At 51.5% G+C, this 22131-nt stretch overlaps 1 protein-coding gene across 3 annotated transcripts in view; it reads right to left on the bottom strand.

The window, feature by feature from the left end:
- Positions 1-449: 449 nt before the first annotated feature.
- ncbp3 (nuclear cap binding subunit 3) overlaps positions 450-22131 on the bottom strand; it is a 35559-nt gene continuing 13877 nt past the window's right edge. The window contains exons 4-13 of one of the 3 annotated variants that reach the window (XM_033045865.1): positions 21439-21564; positions 17276-17392; positions 13836-13966; positions 11934-12042; positions 10928-11027; positions 9929-10035; positions 6795-7056; positions 4777-4943; positions 3646-3798; positions 450-929 (exon numbers count right to left, since the gene is read on the bottom strand). In XM_033045865.1, the coding sequence (XP_032901756.1) occupies positions 652-929; positions 3646-3798; positions 4777-4943; positions 6795-7056; positions 9929-10035; positions 10928-11027; positions 11934-12042; positions 13836-13966; positions 17276-17392; positions 21439-21564 (1550 nt within the window). In that variant the 3' untranslated portion in view covers positions 450-651. The remainder of the gene's footprint in view (positions 930-3645; positions 3799-4776; positions 4944-6794; positions 7057-9928; positions 10036-10927; positions 11028-11933; positions 12043-13835; positions 13967-17275; positions 17393-21438; positions 21565-22131) is intronic. The other 2 variants (XM_033045866.1, XM_033045867.1) reach the window with 2 other exon arrangements.

The raw sequence follows: 22131 nt of genomic DNA, 5'->3' as shown, positions 1-22131 counted from the left end.
CACCACCTGGAGGCAAGAGTGTGATGGAACGCACTCCACCGCTGGGGTGAGTGTAGCTCCCCACACTCTCACCAACAGCCCAGGTAGCCGGCACCCCGTCCACCGGTACAGTGTCTACTACCGACAAAATTCTCCACGGTTACTCTCCCTGCCAGGGAACACCACCGCCTGCAGGATCCCCTCCAAGTAACCCACAATGCCGACTCGGGGACACATTGGTGGTCCTTCCTTGTTGCTGGAACTGGAGGGGAGCCCCTTCACCAGAAGGCCAGCGCTGGTTCAACATGGTGGTGCATCTCCCCACCCTGTCGAGGGCATTAAGTGCCAGCGAAGTCTCAGCTCGTCGTTGAACCAAACACCCGCTGCCCTTCCCACCGATTCCACATTCAGCCTCAAGGGGCAGCGAGCATCTTGTTGTGGGTAAAACGGAAATAAATTCAACCTGCGCGCTGGCTTCAAGATTAAATTTAATTCGGCCAGAAAGTGAACTGTAACATGGCGGGGGGAGAGGGTCGGGACGGGGCGGGGATGGGACGGGGTGAAACACGCGGTGGTTTGCAGCCCAGGGCTGAGCACTGTCCGCTGTGTGCCCTGAGCTGCCATGTCTGTGTGTGTGGAGGAGCAGAGTCCTGGGCCCAGGGGGCGTGGGGGTCACGACTCGCTGTCGGAGGTGGAGCTCTCCCGGCTGATCTCGATCTGCAGTGAAGGCAGGTTATCCAGCCGGCTCTTCTTGTGCGACCGTTCCTTCTCCCTGATCAGAGCCCCCCAGGCTCGCTGCAGAGCAGTGTCGCCATCCTCCTCTTTCTCCTCGGCCTCCACCGTCTCCCCCTGCTCCTCTACCTTCTCCGCGGGAGCCTCCTTGTCCGCCTCCTTCTCCGGCGACTTCTCCCCTTTCCCGCGGACCTTGCCCAGGCGGCTCCACAAATCCCCTGCAAGCAAACACACCAACGTCAGCTGGGGCCGAGGCTGCCCCTCCCTCATCATTAGGGGGAGGATGTGCTAGGGGGAGGACGGGCAAGATGCAGAGGGGTCAGGGGTGCAGGCCTTCCCTAGACGTCACTGTTTCTGCTGTTCTCTTTGATCCACTGTTGGTAATGATTGAAAGGGAAACCAGGTCAAAGGTTCGGTACGCTGAACGGTACAGTACAGCACCAGCCCTACGGCCCACAATAGCCGTGCCAAACATGATGTCAAGATAAAACTAGTCCCATCTGCCAGCACGTGATCCATATCCCTCCATTGTTTGCTGGTCTAAAAGCCTCTTAAATGCCGCTGTCATATCTGCCTCCACCACCCCCGGCAGTGTGTCCCAGGCTCCCGCCACTCTCTGTAAAATAACTTGCCCCATATATCTTTAAACTTTGACCCTTTCACCTCAGAGCTGTGCCCTCTAGTCTTTGACATTTACATACTAGGGGAAAATGTTCAGACTATCTACCCTGCCTATGCCTCTCATAATTTAATAAACTTCTATCAGGCTCCCCTCAACCTCCAATGTTCCAGGGAAAACAATCCATGTTTGTCCAATCTCTCCCTGCAGTTAATACCCTCTAAACCAGCATCTTTCTGGTGAACCTCTCATGCACTTTCTCCAACGTCTCCACATCCTTCCTGTAATGTAGCGACCAGAACTGCATATAATACTCCAGATGTGGTCAAATTAAAGTCCCATAAACCTCCAACATAACTTCCTCAATTTTACATTTAATGCTCTGACTGATGAAGGCAAGCATACTGTCTACCTTCTTCACCACTCTATCTACTTGTAGCTTAGTTTAGTTTAGAGATACAGCGTGGAAACAAGCCCTTCGGCCCACCGAGTCCATGCCGACCAGCGATCCCCGCACGTTAACACTATCCTCCACGCACTAGGGACAATTTACACTTATACCAAGCCAATTAACCTACAAACCTGTATGTCTTTGGAGTGTGGGTGGAAACCCACATAGGTCGCGGGGAGGATGTACAAACAGCACCCGTAGTCGGGATCGAACCCGGGTCTCTGGTGATGCAACCGCTGTAAGTACTGAGGTTGCCATTGTCAGGGAGCTATAGAGTTGGACTCCAAGATTGCCCTGTACATCAGTGAATATTGCCATTAACTGTCTACTTTCCCCTTGCATTCGACCTCCCAAAGTGTAACAGCTCACACTTGCCCAGATTTAATTCTATCTGCTATTTCTCTGCCCATTTCTGCAGCTGATATCTATTTCCTGCTGTATACTTTGACAGCTTCCCTGTCAGTTTTGGCCTCGTCTGCAAACCTACTAACCAATCCATTTACATTTATGTTTGTTACATCCTTAGAATCCAGTACAAGATTCCTGAAACAATTAGTGGGAGAGGATCGATCGGTCGCGCACCTTGAACATGGTTTTTAAAAGGGAAATCACATCCCGACAGATACATTAAAATGCTTTGAGGATGTAAAGCTCTACAGACTCAGATATTGTTCCTGCAGATTAGCCAGGAGCAAATGTGACTCCACACCGTCAGGAGAGAGAACGGGGAACTAGAGTGATTGAGAGATACAGCCCAGAATCAGGCCCTTCGGCCCATTGAGTCCATGCTGACCATCACCACCCATTTACACTGATCTGTAAGGTCTCACACAGGAGGTTGGTCAACTGATTAGAGCACATGGTGATGATAATGGACATAACATACTGACACGGGTTGAGAATTGGCTACTGATGAGAAAGCATAATGGGAATAAGGAGATCTCTTATACAATTCTAATTGTAAATTGTCCCTAATGTGACCAGTGGGGTATTGCAGTGGGCCCCAGATATTCACATTCTACACTGGTGCTTTAACACATAGCTCAAGTTCACTGAAACAGCTCAACTGTGCAAGATGGTGGAGTGGGAGAGAGCACGGCAGAGGGAATACTGCAGGAGAAATGTGATGCCTGTGACGGAGAACGTAGTACCTGCGAAACTGTGAGATATTAGATGTTGTTGAAGGGGCCTCGGAGAACGAGTTCACAGCACACAGAGTGTACAAGCGGTTCAGAGAGCAAATGCCAGCCTGCAGATTTGTCTCTGTATCTTGAGAGGAATAGATCGGGTAGACGCACAGTCTTGCCCAGAGTAGGGGAATCGAGAACCAGAGGACATAGGTGAGGGGGGGGGAAGATTTAATAGGAATCTGAGGGGTAATTTTTCACGCAAAGGGTGAAGATGCCGCACTCTTATAGGAGGAGGTCAGTAGGAGGTAGTGAAGCAGGTACTATCGCAATGTTTAATAAACATTTACACAGGTACATGGATAGGACAGGTTTGGAAGGATACGAGTCAAACTCAGGCAGGTGGGACTGGTGTAGATGGGACACGTTGGCCAGTGTGGGTGTTGGGCCAAAGGGCCTGTTTCACGCTGTAAGACACTATCTTGGTGTACGTGACAGTATTAAACTTGTACAAATGTTGCCTTTATAATCTTACTGTATCTGGGGACAGGTGACAGCAATAAGCCAATACCTTATGTTAGCTTTTGTCAAGAGAGGGATGAGCGTTCAGGAGCGCAGCCTGGAGCAGTGCGGACAGCTCTCGTCTCGCTGGCCAGGGAGGGATGTCCTTGCCATGAGTTTGCACACAGTAGATTATCCGGGTTGGATGGGGAGAGGCGGAGACCAGGCAGACGTACCAGTTTTCTTGGGCTTGTCCTGTGGGAAGCTCCTGCCGTCGTGTTTGGGGATGCCCAGCCTGCTGTGGACGTCTGTCTGGGGCTCCCGCCGGCTGACGGTGACACTGCTGCTCTGTGGTGAGAGCGGCCTCTTCCCCAGCCTCTGCCGGACGCCTGCAGACCGATACAGGAGGGTGGCATCGGTCAAAGTAAGCTAACGCCTGTTGGCACCATCCTCACCGGCATCTCACTGGTGTGCTGCACCCTCCGCCCTCTCCCCACACGGAGTTACTCCCCACACCCGCAGTGTTATTCCCCACTTCCCACAGTGTTACTCCCCACTTCCCCACAGAATGACTCCCCATTTCCCACAGTGTTACTCCCCACTTCCCCACAGAACTACTCCTCATTTCCCACACCGTTACTCCCTCTTCCCAGTGCTACTCCTCACACCCGCAGTGTTACTCCCCACTTCCCAGTGTTACTCCACACTTCCCACAGTGTTACTCCACACTTCCACGCAACCTCTGAAAGCTCCCATTAAAACCACTCCATTGCCCCTCCACGCAGCATGTCTTGCTGACTCACTGTGGGACACATTCACTGTCTCCCTGTGTGATCTTTTGTCGACTGCCTGCAAGGCAGGTCCCCTGGTTACCAATACTCCTCATTAAACCGGTGCAGTGTGGGTACAGTACTGGTGACGGAGAACAGAGTCGGGTACAGCACCAGGTACAGTACCGGTGACAGTGATTGGTGTGGAGCAGGTATTGGTGGTGGGGTGGACACTGGTGTGGAGTGGGTACGGTACCGGTGATAGTGGTGCGGGTAGGGAATTGGTGAAGGAGGGGTACAGTACCGCTAGTGGGGAACAGGGGCTGGTGAGGAGCGGTGATTGGTGACGGAGGGGTGCGGTACCCGTGGTACTAAGGGGTACAGTACTGGTGGTGGGGAGTGGGCACAGAGGGGTTCAGTACCTGTGGCACAGAGTGGGTACGGAGGGGTAAAGTACCTGTGGCACAGAATGGGTATGCAGGGCTACAGTACCTGTGGCACAGAGTGGGTACGCAGGGCTACAGTACCTGTGGCACAGAGTGGGTACGCAGGGCTACAGTACCTGTGGCACAGAGTGGGTACAGAGGGCTACAGTACCTGTGGCGGAGCTGCTGGCTGCACTGGGCTGCTGTCTCTCTGCCAGCTGCCGTTTCTCCTCCAGCAGCAGCCGAACGTCCGACACCTTCTCCGTCGACAGCCGGGCTCCGATCCGGTTCTTCACGTTGGGCACCGCCGGCACGCTCACCTCCGGCCTTATGGAATTCCTGGAGAAATAGCAAGATCGGCAGAGGGGGCAATCACCACAAATATACACCGCAAGCACGAGCGCCACACAGCTGCAAACATCCTGTGCACTCTCTGTGTGTCTGGGCCAAAGCAGGCTGCAGCACTGACTGACCGACCAGCGCCAGACCCGGTCCAAGCAGATTACACACAAGGGCAGTGTGGTACAAATCTACATCCCTCGGTGAGAGACAATCACAGGGTGAACTAATGGGGGGAATGTTGGAGACTGCCACACTGGTATCCCTGTATCGGAAAGGATTTGATGGGGTCAATGGGAAGGGGTTTCTGCAGCAGAAAGGGAGAATTCCTGCCAGGTGCCGCCCAGAGCAGCAGGATCTGGGGACATTGCCCGGAAGTCAGGAGACATTGTTGCCACCAATCACGTATTTGTGTGGTGGTGTCAGGGGAGGTGGCACCAGAATAGATGAAAGGAGTCAACATATCTGTTGTAAACACACAACATAGACCAGTATAGCACTGGAACAGGCCCGTGACTTTCACTCTAAAGAAGGGTCTCAATCCGAAACGTCACCCTTTCCTTCCCTCCTGAGAAGCTGCCTGTCCCGTGACTGTCTATCGACAGGAATAGGCCTTCAGCCCACAATGTCCGTGCCGAACATGATACTATTCTCCTTTGCCTGCAAATGATCCATATCCATGTGCCTATTTTAAAACCTCTTAAACACCACTTTCAGATCTGCCTCCACCACCACCAACATACGCCACGGCCTTTGAGAGGAGCCGAATGGTATTGGAACGATCCGCTTAGGCCGCCGAGGGGCCGAGGTACCGGCCCCCAAATTCGGCCGCAGAAGTCGGCTATGGGAACGGATCTGCCTGCTCCAGCCAGGCCAGCGTTCCAGAGCACCGGCCGCAGGGGCCGATCAGCTGCAGAAGTCCCAATGAGATTGAGATCGGCCGCCTCACCCAGCCTAGGCACCATATTTTCGGTGGGGATTTCAAGTGTGCTCTCGTAATTCTGTCAGGGTTAAAGGAGGTGCCGGACCAACAGTTGACGGAAAATCGGTGGTGGACCTGTATTTAAATTCTCTCACAAACAAGCTGTTTTCCCATCCCACTCGCTGACAACCTGCATTTTCACTGTCTGTGATCTGTGTGCAGCGACACCCTGGTCCCTCTGAATGATCTGTCATCATTTAAAAATACTAAAGCAGGTCACGAGACATTTTGCCGCGTTATATTCCAGTTGGCCAGTCCCTGCCCATCATTGATCCACCCGATATCCCTCTGAAACTCGACTTCTTCCATTCAACCCACACTGCTGCAGAACATTTGGATACATTACACATGACCCCCTCATTCAAGTCAATGCTATAGACTGTAAACGGCTCTGAACCCATTATTAATCCCCATAGCCTCACACCAACCAGTTACTCCAACTTATTCTGCCACTGGCTTGCACGCCCAACTCTTGAAGCTTGCAAACCCACACCAGGCACTCGACCCGTAGCATCATCCATTCCTTCTCTCCAGAGATGCTGAGTTACTCCAGCATTTTGTGTCATCTCTGGTGAAAACCAGCATCTGCAGTTCCTTCCCACACATTAAGCCGACACTCACTGCCTGTTTTGTGAACCTACAGCAGGTTACAGCTGATACTGCCTGTCCTCGTTCCTGCACTGCTGTCCCGTATCCACCAGGAGGTGGTGTGGATACTGGCTTTGCCAGGTTGCTATGTGACACCTTCCATTCACCGGTGCGGGGCCGGGGGGGGGAGGGGAGCGCAGCAGCAAGGAGTCACTGCCTTCAGTGGAGGGGAGGGGAGGGGAGGGGGGGTGAAGCTAGGAGACGGTGTGTCCGATCCCCACCTAATGGTCTTCAGCCGAGCCTCCACTTCGTCGGCGTACATAGTCATCTTCAGACTCTTCTTGGGCGAGGGCATGGAGATCATCTTCAGCTCCAGGTCGTAATCCATCTCGTCAGAGTCTGAGGCGTGGGGGCTAGAGGGCCCCGTCCGGCTCTCGTTGCGATACTCCACCACAACACGGTCGTCTGCCTCCATGTCCTGCTCCGTCTCGTCCTCGTCCTCCTCCTCCTCCTGGATGGGTTCTTCAGGGACGTTCCCCAGACCTGCAGACAGGGAAACGCCGTCAGCAACCCCTAGCGCTTTGACTGCAGAGTCACAGATCTCCTCCCAGCCCGGGCCTGGACAAGACCAGCACCCCTGCCCCTGCCTCCAGCTCTGCCCTGGACGAGACCAGCACCCCCTGCCCCCAGATGCGCCCAGCAACCCTCGCCTGCCCCCAGCTCCTCATCATGCAACACGTCTCCCCCTCTCATTGCAGACGCTGGAATCTCCAGCTACACCCAGAGTGCTGGAGGAATTGAGCGGACCAGGCAGTGTCTGTGGGGAGAATGGATACATGTTGTTTGGGGTCAGGACCCATCTTGACTGATGGGAGTAGGGGGACGACAGCTGGAAAGGGGAGTCGGGGCAGGACAAAGCCAGGCAAGTGATAGGTGGATACAGGTTTGATCGGCAGTTGGGTGGAGGGTGGAGTAAGTGACAAAGGTTAGAAGTGAAAAGGAGACAAAGATGTGTCAGCCCATCGCCTGTCCATTTCCTTCCCAGATGCTGCTGACTTAATAATAACCCCCACCACCTCGTCTCTCTTTCCCTTCCCCTCCATCCCAGCGCACCTCCTTAATTCCCCAGTCACCCTCCTCCCTCCGTTGTTCACTCCTCTCCCGTCTCCAAGTCCCTCACTTCCCTTTTATTTCTATTCTTTCCCCCTCTCTCCTGCCTTTTTCCACCCTCATCCTTCCCCGTAGCTTTACATTTCACTCCACTTTTCTTTTTTTTTTTAGTTTAGTTTAGAGAACAGGCCCTTCGGCCCATCAAGTCTGCACCGGTCAGCGATCCCTGAACATTAACACTATCCTACATACATTAGGGACAATTTTACATTTATACCAAGCCAAATAACCTGCAATCCTGTGGGTGGAAACCAGAGAACAACCATGGAGCTGTGGGTCAGTCGGGGTCAAGTCGACAAGGGAGGTGCCGTGGTAGTCTGGCGAGCTGACGTCTACCAGACTGAGGCCAGGCAACACATCTCAGACACCTCCCCCTACTTGTCCTTGCACCATGAACCCACAGAAGAGCACCAGGCTTTAATCTCAAGCACCATTACTGATTTCATCACTTCCGGCTCTCTGCCTTTTAAAGCCTCCAACCTTATCGTTCCCCAGCCCCGCACGGCCCGATTTTATCTTCTCCCCAAAATCTACAAACAGAACTGTCCTGGCAGACCCATTGTTTCTGCTTGTTCATGTCCCACCAAATTAATTTCCACATACCTCGACTCCATCCAATCCCCCCTGGTCCAATCCCTCCCTACCTATGTCCAAGACACCTCACACGCTCTCGTCTCCTCAATGACTTCCGTTTTCCAGGCCCCCATTCCCTCATCTTTACTACGGATGTCGTCACTCTACACCTCCATCTCCCACCAGGAGGGTCTTAAAGCCCTCCGTTTTTTCCTCGACCGCAGAACCAGCCAATTTCCGTCTACCAACACTCTCCTCCGCCTAGAGGAGCTGGTCCTTACCCTCAACAACTTCTCCTTCAACTCCTCCCACTTCCTCCAAATCCAAGGCATAGCTATGGGCACTCGCATGGACCTTAGCTATCCCAGCCTCATTGTAGGGTATGTCGAACAATCCCTGTTCTTACTCCCCCTCCCCCCATTCGTAACAAAGACAGAGTCCCCCTTGTCCTCACCTTCCACCCCATCAGCCGCCGCATACAGCATATAGTCCTCCAACATTTTTGCCACCTCCAACGGGATCCCACTACTGGCCACATCTTCCCATCTCCACCCCTTTCTGCTTTCCGCAGAGATCGTACCCTCCGAAACTCCCTGGTCAACTCGTCCCTTCCCACCCCCCTCCCTAGGTATTTTCCCTTGCAACAGCAGGACATGCAACATCTGTCTCTTTACCTCCCCCCTCGACTTCATCCAAGGATCCAGTCTTTCCAGGTGAGGCAGAGGTTCACTTGCACCTCCTCCAACCTCATCTACTGTATCCGCTGTTCCAGGTGTCAACTTCTCTACATCGGTGAGACCAAGCGCAGGCTCGGCGATCGTTTCACTGAACACCTGCGCTCAGTGCATCTTAACCTACTCGATCTCCCTGTGGCTCAGCACTTCAACTCCCCCGCCCAATCCCAATCTGACCTTTCTGTCCTGGGCCTCCTCCATTGTCAGAGTGAGGCCCAGCGCAAATTGGAGGAACAGCACCTCATATTTCACTTGGGTAGCTTACATCCCAGCATTATGAACATTGACTTCTCCAACTTCAGATAGCCCTTGCTTTCTCTCTCCATCCCCTTCTCCTTCCAAGTTCTCCCACTAGTCTTACTGTCTCTGACTACATTCTATCTTTGTCCTGCCCCCTCCCCTGACATCAGTCTGAAGAAGGGTCTCGACCCGAAACATCGCCCATTCCTTCTCTCCAGAGGTGCTGTCTCACCTGCTGAGTTACTCCAGCATTTTGTGTCCCCATACAGACAGCACCCATAGTCGGGATCAAACCAGAGTCTATGGCGCTGTAAGGCAGCAACTCCACCACTGCACCACCATCGGACACCTTTGTTTCCTTTTCAGCCCCCTCATCTGTATCCATCTATCACTTGCCCGATCTAGATCATGGTCGGCATGGACAAGATGGGCTGAAGGGCCAGTTTCTGTGCTGTACATTCCAACAATTCCAAGACCTGTTTGACTGACTGCCCACCTCCTGCCCTCTTCCAGAGCACAGCCCTTCCCTTGCCCATTTCTTCCCCCCCCCACCCACCCCACCCCATGCTCACTCAAACTCTTGCTCTTACTCTTCCAAATTTTCCAGCTCTCCTGAAAGCTCATCGACTGTCTCTCACTCCCCCAGTGGCTGCCTGACCTGCGGAGTATTTCCTGCACTGCTTGAGTTGCGGACTGACCTGAGCGGTGGTGTTCGTAATGTGATTCCAGCTCCACCTCATCGGGCAAAAAGCTCTTCCTCTTCAGGACGTCCCGTTGGGTGCGTCGCGCGTGATACCGCTTCTTCCTGCGGAGAGCCACCATTATAGCGTCAAGGCTTTCAGTACACCGCCCTTCATCAGTCAGGGCAATGAGCATAGTAGTAGGGACGGTGTGTTACAGGTTGGACAAGATCTTGTTGAGGCCAACGTTGCCGTATTGTGCTCAATATTGCTAGAGGGAGGGTGTCATAAAGCTGGGATGAGTGCAGTGAAGATTCACCTGCATGTTGCCGGGACTCATAGGCCTGTACTATAGGGAGAGGTTGGGCAGGTTAAGACTTTATTCCTTGGAGCACAGGAAGCTGGGGGGTGATCTTCTAAAGATGTATAAAATCATGAGGGGAATGCACATGGTCTTATAACCAGGGAAGGGGGATCAAGATTCAGGTGTCATGGGTTTAAGGTGAGAGCATCAAGATTTAATAGGAACCAATGTGGCAATGTTTTTCACTCAGAGGGTGGTGGATATATGGTACGAGCTGCTGGAGGAGATAGTTGAGGCCGGTACAATAACATTTAAAAGTCACTTGGACAGGTACCCGGATAGGAAAGGTTTAGGGGGCTATGGGTCACAAGAGGGTAAATGGGACAGGCTTAGATGGGGTATCTTGGTCAGTATGGGCGAGGAAACTCTCCCCTGGGCTGGCCTGTAACGGACACCAGACTTTCCGCCTGCCCCCTACAGCAGCCTGGCCTCAGACTGGGTGCACCTAACCTGCACAAACAAGAAGGCGTGGCAGGGAGATGGTCCAAGCAAGAAGTCACCGTCGGCACTCCAGGGCAATGAGGGATGGGCAGCCTGGGAATGAAGCCAGTATCCCACTGCCAGCCCACCCTGGGGTAGAGAGGGGTCAAACACAGCCCAGGTACCTCAGACACACAGCCCACAGCCCAAGTCTCTCCCTCCAACGTACTCACCAGGAGTTTGACAGGATGCCCTTCATTCCACCGTAGTTGGGATTCCCGTATTTCATGTAATACTGGCTCCGCCTTGCAGCTCCATGTTCCTTGCGGTCGTCTGAAGGACAGCACAGGGCATCAGTAACCGCCGGCAGAGCGTGGCTCCGGCAACAAGCCACCTCCACAACTGCTGTTCACCTCAAACTTGGAGTTAAAGTGAGTATAGGCAGAAGAGGAAGGGTTGAGTGATACAGCGTGGAAACGGGCCCTTCGGCCCACCATCAGTCACCCGTACACTAGTTCTATCTACACACTAGGGAGAATTTACAGCTGTCAACAAACCTTCATGTCTTTGGGATGTGGGAGGAAACTGGAGCACCCAGAGAAAACCCACTTGGTCCCAGGGAGAACATGCAGACTGCATACAGACAGCACCTGCAGGCAGATTGGACCTGGGTCTCTTGTGCTGAAGGCAGCAACTCTAGCGTTGTCCATAGCGTGTAGGATAGCGCTCGTGTATGGGTGACCGTTGGTTGGCGCGGACTTAGTGTGTAGAGGGGCCTGTTTCCACGCTGTATCTCGAAAATAAACTATCCTCTGCCTGCACTTGATCCATATTCCTCCACTCCTTGCATGTCCATGTATTTATCTACTTCTACCTGTGCTTCTAAAAGCTCCCTGTGGGGAGGGGGCGTGGTGTGCCACCCTTCGTGTGAGGGTTTGTTGGATAGTTAGCGGTTGACACTGGTCACCGGGGTCAGTCAGCACTAAACCAGGTAAACAACCACCAGGATGGTGGAAGGTGAAGGAGATGGACATGGTGATCCTTTTCCAATCCACCAGCCTTCCACATTTTGCCTGGATGGAGTAAACCAGAGCGACACACCCCCAATGTCACGTCCCTCCAGGGACCCACGTCGTAGAGAAAGGGAGAGCAGGCATGCGCCTGGCCCTGACTACAGGGAGAAGCTGTCCACTCTGCTGCTCCTCCCCCTGGTGCTGCAATGGGCAGAGCCTCACTCACCTCTCGTGGCAAACCTCACTTGCAGCTTGTTCCCCTGCGGAGTCCGGATCGCGGGCCGCAGCTCGTTCCGAAGGATCACTTCCTGCTCTTCCTGCGATAGGGTGTCCAACTGGGAAATGAGACACAGAGGTGAACACACTCACCCCGGCAGGAACCGCACCGTGATCCCGGCACCAGGCCACGGCTCTCACGGGATGCCACGTCACGCGGGTGCCGCGCATCGCACCGGTCTCTGGCACTGCTACCAGAGAGGCAGAGAGAGGGGAAGGGGACAGGCACGCGCAAAACACTACGTCACAGGGAGACTGTCCAAACACCCAGCCTTCTGGTACACGGACGATTCCTTTCAACCATTCCTTTCATCAGAACTAGCAGTGCACCACTTTTGTTTTGAGAACAATGAAGAAACTACAACCAGTGAATGAGACTCCCCTTCTGGCAAGATATTGTTTGACTTGTAAAACTGATAAGCCCTGTTGGTGGTAGACTCTGGGATAAAGGCAGGCAGTCTGCCGTTTCTACAGCACTTCACATCCCATTCAGGGACCAGAAAGCATTTTGTGGTTTGAAGCACAGTTATTGCTGATATGTGGGAGCTGGTAAAACAAATTGTACAGCAGCCCCATGGCCTGGCATTGCCAAAGTGGCACCACTTCCTCAGAATGATGCTACGTTTTTGCCTGCAACCGTTTCTCTCCAAAGCCAGTGCATTACGCAGAGGTGATACCAGACCTGTTGGAAGGTTTCCAAGGAGAGGGAACTCTCGGGGTCAGGGTGAACACAGTCCCACGCCTGCCTGCTGAAGGATTGACCTTTGATTCTGTGCCGGTTCGCACCCTGCTGAGACCAGGTTAACCACGAGGGCGCCCACATGTCGGTGTGCCAGCCAGCAAACAAACACGAGGGTCAAACAACAAGCCAGTTACACACTCTCAAACAGGAGGTTCTCCCACAACTCAGGGTCCTGAGATTTTACACCATGGGGCAGTGCTCAGATAAGAGCTAGACCCTGAGCAACTTCCAAACCAGGGAAAGGTTTAAGAAGAATTTTAAGGGCAACGTTTTAATTCATGAGATCGATGGGTTTATATGGATCAAGCTGCCACATTACCGAGGTTGAGGCAGGTATTATAAAAACATTTAAAAGACATTTTGACAAGTGCATGGGTAAGAAAGGTTTGGAGGGATAAGGGCCAAACGCAGGTAAATGGGATTAAAGAATAAATGAGTAGCCACAGTGATGTTTGGCATGAACGAGTCGGAGCGAAGGGTCTGTTTCTCTGCTGTATGATTCTCCCACTCGGGGCGGTACGGTGGCGCAGTGGTAGAGTTGCTGCCTCACAGCACAGAGACGAGGGTTCAATCCTGACTACAGGTACTGGCTGTGTGGAGTTCATAATCATAATCATAATTTATTCGCCAAGTATGTTGTGCACCATATACGAGGAATTTATATGTTCTCCCCGTGACCTGCCTGGGTTTTCTCCAGCTGCTCCGGTTTCCTCCCACACTACAAAGATGTACAGGTTTGTAGGTTAATTGGCTTGGTAAAATTGCAAATTATCCCTAGTGTGTGTAGGGTAATGTTAGTGTGCGAGAATCACTGGTTGGCTTGGGCTGAAGGGCTCTGTATCACTAAGCTAAATAAACTAAACACTGATCAGGACCGGGAGCAGCTCCTGATAGAGGATCTATGGAGGGGAGAGGCTGACAGAGACACCACTGGGTCAAACCAGCCACCCGGGAGGGCATGTGGACCTTCCTGATCCACATGAACCCTTTGCTGTGGGATTAGCTCACTGAGCAACAGGATGGGACTAACGTACTGTACAGGAAACAAGAATAAATGATGCGTTTGAGGGCAGCGTGTTTGCTTCCGGTCAGCGGGCACGGCAAACCTACCTCGGTGTCTGCCGCTGGCTTGCATTCCACCTCCGCTGTGTTTGCCGGCTCCTTCTCCAGCTCGCCCTCTTCCTCCTCCTCCTCTGTCCTTTCAGCCGGGCCGTGCTCATTGGAACCTTCTGCAGTGACACCAAGAGAAATACACAGGGTTGAGCCAGGACAGTCATCAGCGCACCCTCACAAGTGACAGTGGGGAGAGTCACATCAAACAGGGCAGGTTAGGGCTGGTGGCCCAGTGTTTCCTGTTCATTCCTTGGATGGGAACCAAGTGAATGCTGGACTCGGGAACATTTGGCTAGGGTATGCAGGCAGGCATGCACAGACTGCAAATGTTGACATTAGTTTCCAAATGATTGCCAGCCAACAACCCAATGTGCAGTCTCGACAAAAACACACTAAAGAGTTTTTTTCAGCTTGGAAATTGTGTGTCGTAGACTGGCTGCCGGCCTGACAAACCAGATGCCCAGCGATCCACTCACTGCCAAGCTTTTGGGTTCCAGTCAATCAGTGCTCCAGGCACACATGCTACCTCCCCGTCTCAGTGAAAGCCATCGGAGGTTCTCAGTCGGGACCCAACAATCTTGCCTGGGTAGTATCGTGGGAAGGATGGGCTCTGTGGGGTCACAGCTCACAAACCATCTCAACTCCCCCTTGTCTACCTCCCTTAACACTATGGCCCCCCTCAAAACAAGAACCGTAACTTTCAACACATCTTCACCCTGGTACACACCTGCACTTCGTAAACTGAAACAGACTAGTCGCCGACTTGAACGACTCACAAAGAAATCATCTCCCACAGTCCACCTTGAAGCTTACAAACTCCAACTCACTGACTATAAAGATGCCCTCATTGCTGCAAAATCTGCCTACCTCTCCTCCATATTCACCGACCCCTGCCTAAACCACAGAACCCTCTTCTCCACAGTGGGCAACCTCCTCAAGCCTGGAGCCAACACTCTCCCTACCTCTACTCCGGATCTCTGCAACTCATTCCTCCACTTTTTCGCTGATAAAATCAGCACCATCTATCAATCTTTATCCCCTGTACCCGACTCCCCAGCATCTACTCCACCACCTACCAAGGCCCCTCCTTTCAACATCTCCACTGACCTCCTTACCCCTCCTACACACTGCTTCCTCTCCCAGTTTGACCTGGTCACCCCTACTGAAATCTCCAAACTCATCAGCTCTTCCAAACCCACTACCTGCTCCCTCGACCCTCTCCCCACTCCCCTGCTGAAGTCCTGCCTCCCCGTTCTCTGCCCCTACCTCACTAATCTCTTCAACTCCTCATTGTCCCAAGGAATTGTCCCCTCCGCTTTCAAAACTGCTGCTGTTACACCAATCTTAAAGAAACCTGGTCATGATCCCTCCTCTCATTAACTACCGCCCAATCTCAAACCTCCCCATTCTTTCAAAAACCCTGGAGCATATCGTTGCGTCGCAACTTCATTCCCACCTCCTTGCGTATAACCTACTTGAACCCCTCCAATCTGGCTTTCGCCCCCTCCATAGCACAGAAACTGCTCTCCTCAAAGTCCTCAATGACCTCCTCACCTCTGCTGACACTGGTTCCCTCAACATCCTCATCCTCCTCGACCTGAGCGCAGCCTTCGATACAGTGAACCATAACATCCTGCTTACCAGACTCAAAGACCTCGGCATTGAAGGCTCTGCACTCAGCTGGCTCCGTTCCTACCTTTCCAACAGATCCCACTTCATCTCTCTCCACAACCACACCTCTGCTACAGCCACAGTCACTCAAGGCGTTCCCCAAGGCTCCGTACTCGGCCCCCTCCTCTTCATCATCTACATCCTCCCCCTTGGTCAGATACTCCGCCACTTCAACCTGGACTTCCACTGTTACGCCGATGACACCCAGATCTACCTCGGCACCAAATCCCCCCACAACCCCCCCCCTCTCCCATATCAACTCCTGTTTGTCAGCTATAAAAACCTGGATGCAACATAACTTCCTCAAACTCAACAGCGATAAGACAGAATTCCTCCTCATAGGCTCCAAAGCCACACTCAGCAAAATCAATAACCCCACTCTCACCATCGACGGCACCACTGTCTCCCCATCTCCCCAGGCCCGCAACCTTGGCGTGATCTTTGATTCCACCCTCTCCCTTGAGCCTCACATCCGCCATGTCATTAAAACCTCCTTCTTTCATCTCCGCAACATCGCCAAACTCAGACCCTCTCTCACACCTCCCACTGCTGAAAGACTCATCCATGCCTTCATCTCCTCCCGACTGGACTATTGCAACTCACTTCTCCTTGGCATCAGCTCCACCTACATCAACCGACTCCAACTGGTCCAGAACACAGCCGCCCGACTCATCACCCACACCAAATCCTGGCATCACATCACTCCAGTCCTCAAACGACTTCACTGGCTTCCCATCTCCCACCGGATCACCTACAAAATCCTGATCCTCACCTACAAAGCCCTCCACCATCTGACCCCCCCATATCTCACTGACCTCCTCTCCCCCTACCAACCCTCACGGTCCCTCAGATCCACATCAGCCGGTCTCCTCTCCATCCACAAGTCCAACCTCCGCAGTTTTGGGGACAGAGCCTTCTCCAGGGCAGCTCCCAGGCTCTGGAACTCCCTCCCCCAACTGATCTGCAATTCCGTGTCCCTCACCATCTTCCAGTCCCGCCTCAAGACCCATCTCTTCACCTCTGCCTATCCTTAGCCCCACGTCCCCCTCCCTTTTCATCTGTGCATTAATTGCCTCATATTGTGTTTTGAATTGAATTCTGTCTTTACTTTGTGTACTAGTCATGTCTCTACTATTTATTTCATTCCCCTTACATGTTTTTCCTCTAACTGCTAAATGTTTGTAAGGTGTCCTTGAGACTCTTGAAAGGCGCCAATAAATAAAATTTATTATTATTATTATTATTGTAGGCAGTACTCGAATGGATTGCACCCACTGATTCTGTAACCAGGAGTCAATCTCGGTGGAGGGGTGGGGTGGGGAGGAGACTACCATTCAATCTCGGTGGAGGGGGGGGTGGGGAGGAGACTACACTGTAGAGAGGACTATTCGGACCATAGATTCTGTGCCAGCTCTTCCCAACACAAATCTGCTTGGTCTTGCGATTCCCCCACCACTGATCTTAATTGTTTTTTTAAAGTTTAAAGAAAACCTTTGTGATAAAACAAGTCACCAGGCGAGAAGTGCAAAACTTTTTATCTCTTTGGTAACAAGATTGCGGTAATTTATAAAAATATTTCGTAATGGACAATGGACGCAGTTGGCTAAGCCAAGATTTAATGACAGTGTGTAGGGAGTGGATGAGGAAGTGGGATAACGTAGAACTAGGGTGTTCCGGTGAACAATGGTCGGTATGGACTCGTTGGGCCGAAGGGCCCGTTTCCATGGGCATCTCTGAACTGAAGGGAGAGGGTTCTGTCGGATTACCTTGCTTTTTCGAGCAGCTTTTGGCGTCGCCTGCGGCCTGATTGCCTGCGTCGGCCCCCACGCTCAGGTTGACAATGGCGCGAGCAGCTGTGACGTCATCCAGCCACACCACATTACCTAGAAAACAGGCGAGACGGAGTCAAAACCAAAACATCAGTCATAGCTTCACTCAAGCTCCTGTTCCTCACCCCACCACCCGGCAGACAAGTCCAATCGGTAGTGAGAGGCTGGCATGGTCGGGAGGGGGGAACTAGAGGGTCCTGCATTTCCACTATCTCAGGATGTCCCTCACTCACCTACCCTGGAAAAGGACACAACGTGCTGGAGTAGCTCAGCGGGTCAGGCAGCATCTCAGGAGAACGTGGGTAGGTGACGTTTCGTGAACCAGTAGGGTCCCGATCCGAAACATCACCCACCCTTGTTCTCCAGAGATGCGGAGCGATTCGCTGAGTTACTCCAGCACTTTTTGTTTCCTTTTTTTTTGTAAACCAGCATCTGCAGTTCCTGGTTTAACCCTCCATGAAGTTCTTCTGAGGGGAAGACATGTCCCGACTGGAACGAGACAACGAGGAGATATTTTGGCGATGTTGGCTGAGGGGTGAATATTGTCCCAGGAAGGTGGAACTTACAAGATTCTGGGATTGTTGGATTTGCGACCAATCTGAGCGGCAGGGTCATATGGGCATTTTGCATGAGATGGGCCAATGGGTCCGTTTGTGTGGTGCATGACTCTAAACAAGTCACACCTTGACCTCTCTAAGCATTTGGCCCACACCATTCAATGTGAGCATGGCTAATCTGATTGTTGACTCAGCTACACTTTGCTGCCTGCTCCCCCAGCATCCCTTTGTTTCCCTACAGAATCAAAGTGCATCTAACTCTCCCTTGAATATCTTCAAATTATATGTTCTTCACAGCTCCCCGGGATAAAGAATTCCAATTAGTATTGACTCGATGAAAGAAATCCTTCCTCAACTGTATTAAACCCTCCAAGTTTAAATTCACTGGAACCCTGGAGGCTGAGAGAGGTGGGGTGGGGGGGGGGAGACCTAATAGAAGTATATAAAATGATGAGAGGGTAGACACAAAATGCTAGCAGTGATGCAGCATCTCTGGAGAGATGCTGCCTCACCCGCTGAGTTAAGGGCCTGTCCCACGAGCATGCGACTGCATGCGGCAAGCGCGACCTAACGTGGTCGCTTGATCCGTACGGGGCCGGTCCCACTTCGATCGCCGGAGCCGTATGGAGTTGTGTGGAGCTGGTCCCGACAACGCGCGGGGCTCCGAAAAACTGACTGTTCAGAAATTCCGCGCGGCAACGGCCTGCCGGCTCGCAGCCGCATTGAGGCCGTACGCACCGCCTCGACGCCGTACGCCTTGCGCGAACTTCCCGCGGACTTCGCTCGAACTACACGTCAACTCGTACGGGATCACTCGAACTGTGCATGGCCCCCGCTTCCGGTTTGGTCGTGCTTGCCGCATGCAGTCGCATGCTCGTGGGACAGGCCCTTTACTCTAGCATTTTGTGTCTACCTTCGATTTAAACCAGCATCTGCAGTTCTTTCTTGCAAATTATGAGAGGCACAGATAAGGTAGGTAGAATCTTTTTCCCCCAGGGTGGAAGTGTCAAAGACTAGAGGGCACAGCTTTAAAGGAAGAGTAACAAAATGTAACAGAGATATGCGAGGCAAGTTTTTTTTTATACTTGTTGGAATATGCTGCCAGGATGGTGTTGGAGGCAGATACGATAGGCTTTTAGACAGGCACATGGATATGCAGGGAATGGAGGGATATGGATCACGGGCAGCCAGAGATCAGTTTAACTTAACATCATATTTGGCATGAACATTCTGGACCGAAGGCCTATTCCTGTACTGTACTGCCTATATTCTATGTATTAAGAAGGACCTAGCCACTGAAATATGCCCCATGTAGCTATATACTCCCGAAGGGAGAAGCATTCTTGCAGCATCCACCTTGTGCAGCCCCGTCAGAATCTCGGGGACCCCCTCCCCAATTCCGAGGAAGAGACGCTGACCAGAAACGTTGCTGCCAAGATGCTGCTTGACTGACTGTGTTCTTGCAGCATCTCTGCTCTCATAGCCACAGCCCTTTGGCAGTTTCATCAACATCACCTCACATAGAAACATAGAAAATAGGTGCAGGAGTAGGCCATTCGGCCCTTCGAGCCTGCACCGCCATTCGATATGATCATGGCTGATCATCCAACTCAGTATCCCATCCCTGCCTTCTCTCCATACCCCCTGATCCCATTAGCCACAAGGGCCACATCTAACTCCCTCTTAAATATAGCCAATGAACTGGCCTCAACTACCTTCTATGGCAGAGAATTCCACAGATTCACCACTCTCTGTGTAAAAAATGATTTTCTCATCTCAGTCCTAAAAGACTTCCCTTATCCTTAAACTGTGACCCCTAGTTCTGGACTTCCCCAACATCGGGAATAATCTTCCTGCATCTAGCCTGTCCAACCCCTTAAGAATTTTGTAAGTTTCTATAAGATCCCCCCTCAATCTTCTAAATTCTAGCGTGTACAAGCCGAGTCTATCCAGTCTTTCTTCATATGAAAGTCCTGCCATCCCAGGAATCAGTCTGGTGAATCTTCTATGTACTCCCTCTATGGCAAGAATGTCTTTCCTCAGATTAGGAGACCAAACCCGTACGCAATACTTCAGGTGTGGTCTCACCAAGACCCTGTACAACTGCAGTGGAACCTCCCTGCTCTTATACTCAAATCCTTTTGCTATGAATGCTAACATACCATTTGCTTTCTTCACTGCCTGCTGCACCTGCATTCCTACTTTCAATGACTGGTGTACCATGACACCCAGGTCTCGTTGCATCTCCCCTTTTCCTAATCGGCCACCATTCAGATAATAGTCTACTTTCCTGTTTTTGCCACCAAAATGGATAACCTCACATTTATCCACATTATACTGCATCTGCCATGCATTTGCCCACTCACCCAACCTATCCAAGTCACCTTGCAGCCTCCTAGCATCCTCCTCACAGCTAACACTGCCCTCCAGCTTCGTGTCATCCACAAACTTGGAGATGTTACATTCAATTCCCTCATCCAGATCATTAATATATATTGTAAATAGCTGGGGTCCCAGCACTGAGCCTTGCGGTACCCCACTAGTCACTGCCTGCCATTCTGAAAAGGACCCGTTTACTCCTACTCTTTGCTTCCTGTCTGCCAGCCAGTTCTCTATCCACATCAATACTGAACCCCCAATACCGTGTGCTTAAAGTTTGTATACTAATCTCTTATGTGGGACCTTGTCGAAAGCCTTCTGAAAGTCCAGATATAACACATCCACTGGTTCTCCCTTATCCACTCTACTAGTTACATCCTCGAAAAATTCTGTAAGATTCGTCAGACAAGATTTACCTTTCATAAATCCATGCTGACTTTGTCTAATGAATTCACCACTTTCCAAATGTGCTGCTATCCCATCTTTAATAACTGACTCCAGAATTTTCCCCACCACCGATGTTAGACTAACTGGTCTGTAATTCCCCGTTTTCGGTCTCCCTCCCTTTTTAAAAAGTGGGGTTACATTAGCTACCCTCCAGTCTTCAGGAACTACTCCAGAATCTAAAGAGTTTTGAAAAATTATCACTAATGCATCCACTATTTCTGCGGCTACTTCCTTACGTACTCTGGGATGCAACTTATCAGGCCCTGGGGATTTATCGGCCTTTAATCCATTCAATTTACCTAACACCACATCCCGGCTAACCTGGATTTCACTCAGTTCCTCCATCTCATTTAACCCCCGGTCCCTTGCTATTTCCGGCAGATTATTTATGTCTTCCTTAGTGAAGACAGAACCATAGTTATTCAATTGGTCTGCCATGTCCTTGTTCCCCATGATCGATTCGCCTGTTTCTGACTGCAAGGGACCTACATTTGTTTTAACTAATCGTTTCCTCTTCACATATCTATAAAAACTTTTGCAGTCAGTTTTTATGTTCCCTGCCAGTTTTCTTTCATAATCTATTTTCCCTTTCCTAATTAAGCCTTTTGTCCTCCTCTGCTGGACTCTGAATTTCTCCGAGTCCTCTGGTAGGCTGCTTTTTCTGGCTAATTTGTACGCTTTGTCTTTTGTTTTGATACTATCCCACTGAGGACTCACAGGAGGAATCGTCGATCCACTCTATGCTGGATGGCGGGTACTCCTTAAAGTAGGCAAAGATCTCTTCCGTGCTCATCTCTTCCACCCCGGTCACGTGCAGAGCCTCCAGACGGATCTTGGGGATTGCTGCAAAGCAGAGGAGGCAACAGTGAGCCGTGCGCAGTCACACGCGAGGTTTAACACGGTGAAACATGGCGAGGCCCTCTCAGGTCTGCACAGTTACATACATCACCAAGCCACACATGTTGATACTTGGAAGGTTTGAAGTACAGATTTGGAGGAATACTGTGATCCGAAGGAAGTTTGAGGCTGAAGGGGATTTCGTAGATAAGGAGGGATGAGACCGCGAAGGAATTTCAACCTAATAATACAATTATTTGTGAAACCCGCCGAGTTCCTCCAGCACTTTGTGCTTTGCTTAATGTAAGTATTGGTCAACTGTAGTATCAGTACACAACACACACTGAATAGAATGAGGACAGCTCAGTAGTGCAGCTGGTTGCACGTGTGGGTTTTCACCGGGTGCTCCAGTTTCCACCCACATCCCAAAGACGTGCTGGTTTGCAGGTTAATTGGCTTCTGGAAAATGCGCCTAGTGTGTAAGGAGTGAATGAGAAAGTGTAAATAACTATTTAAACCATCAGGGCCAGCGGCCTTTCCATTTTTTAAAGAACTAATAGATTCTTCAATATC

The sequence above is a fragment of the Amblyraja radiata genome, chromosome 28, assembly GCF_010909765.2.
Source record: "Amblyraja radiata isolate CabotCenter1 chromosome 28, sAmbRad1.1.pri, whole genome shotgun sequence".
NCBI lineage: Eukaryota > Metazoa > Chordata > Chondrichthyes > Rajiformes > Rajidae > Amblyraja > Amblyraja radiata.
Note: the sequence above shows the minus strand (reverse complement) of the source record. Positions and strands in the feature narration are given on the sequence as shown.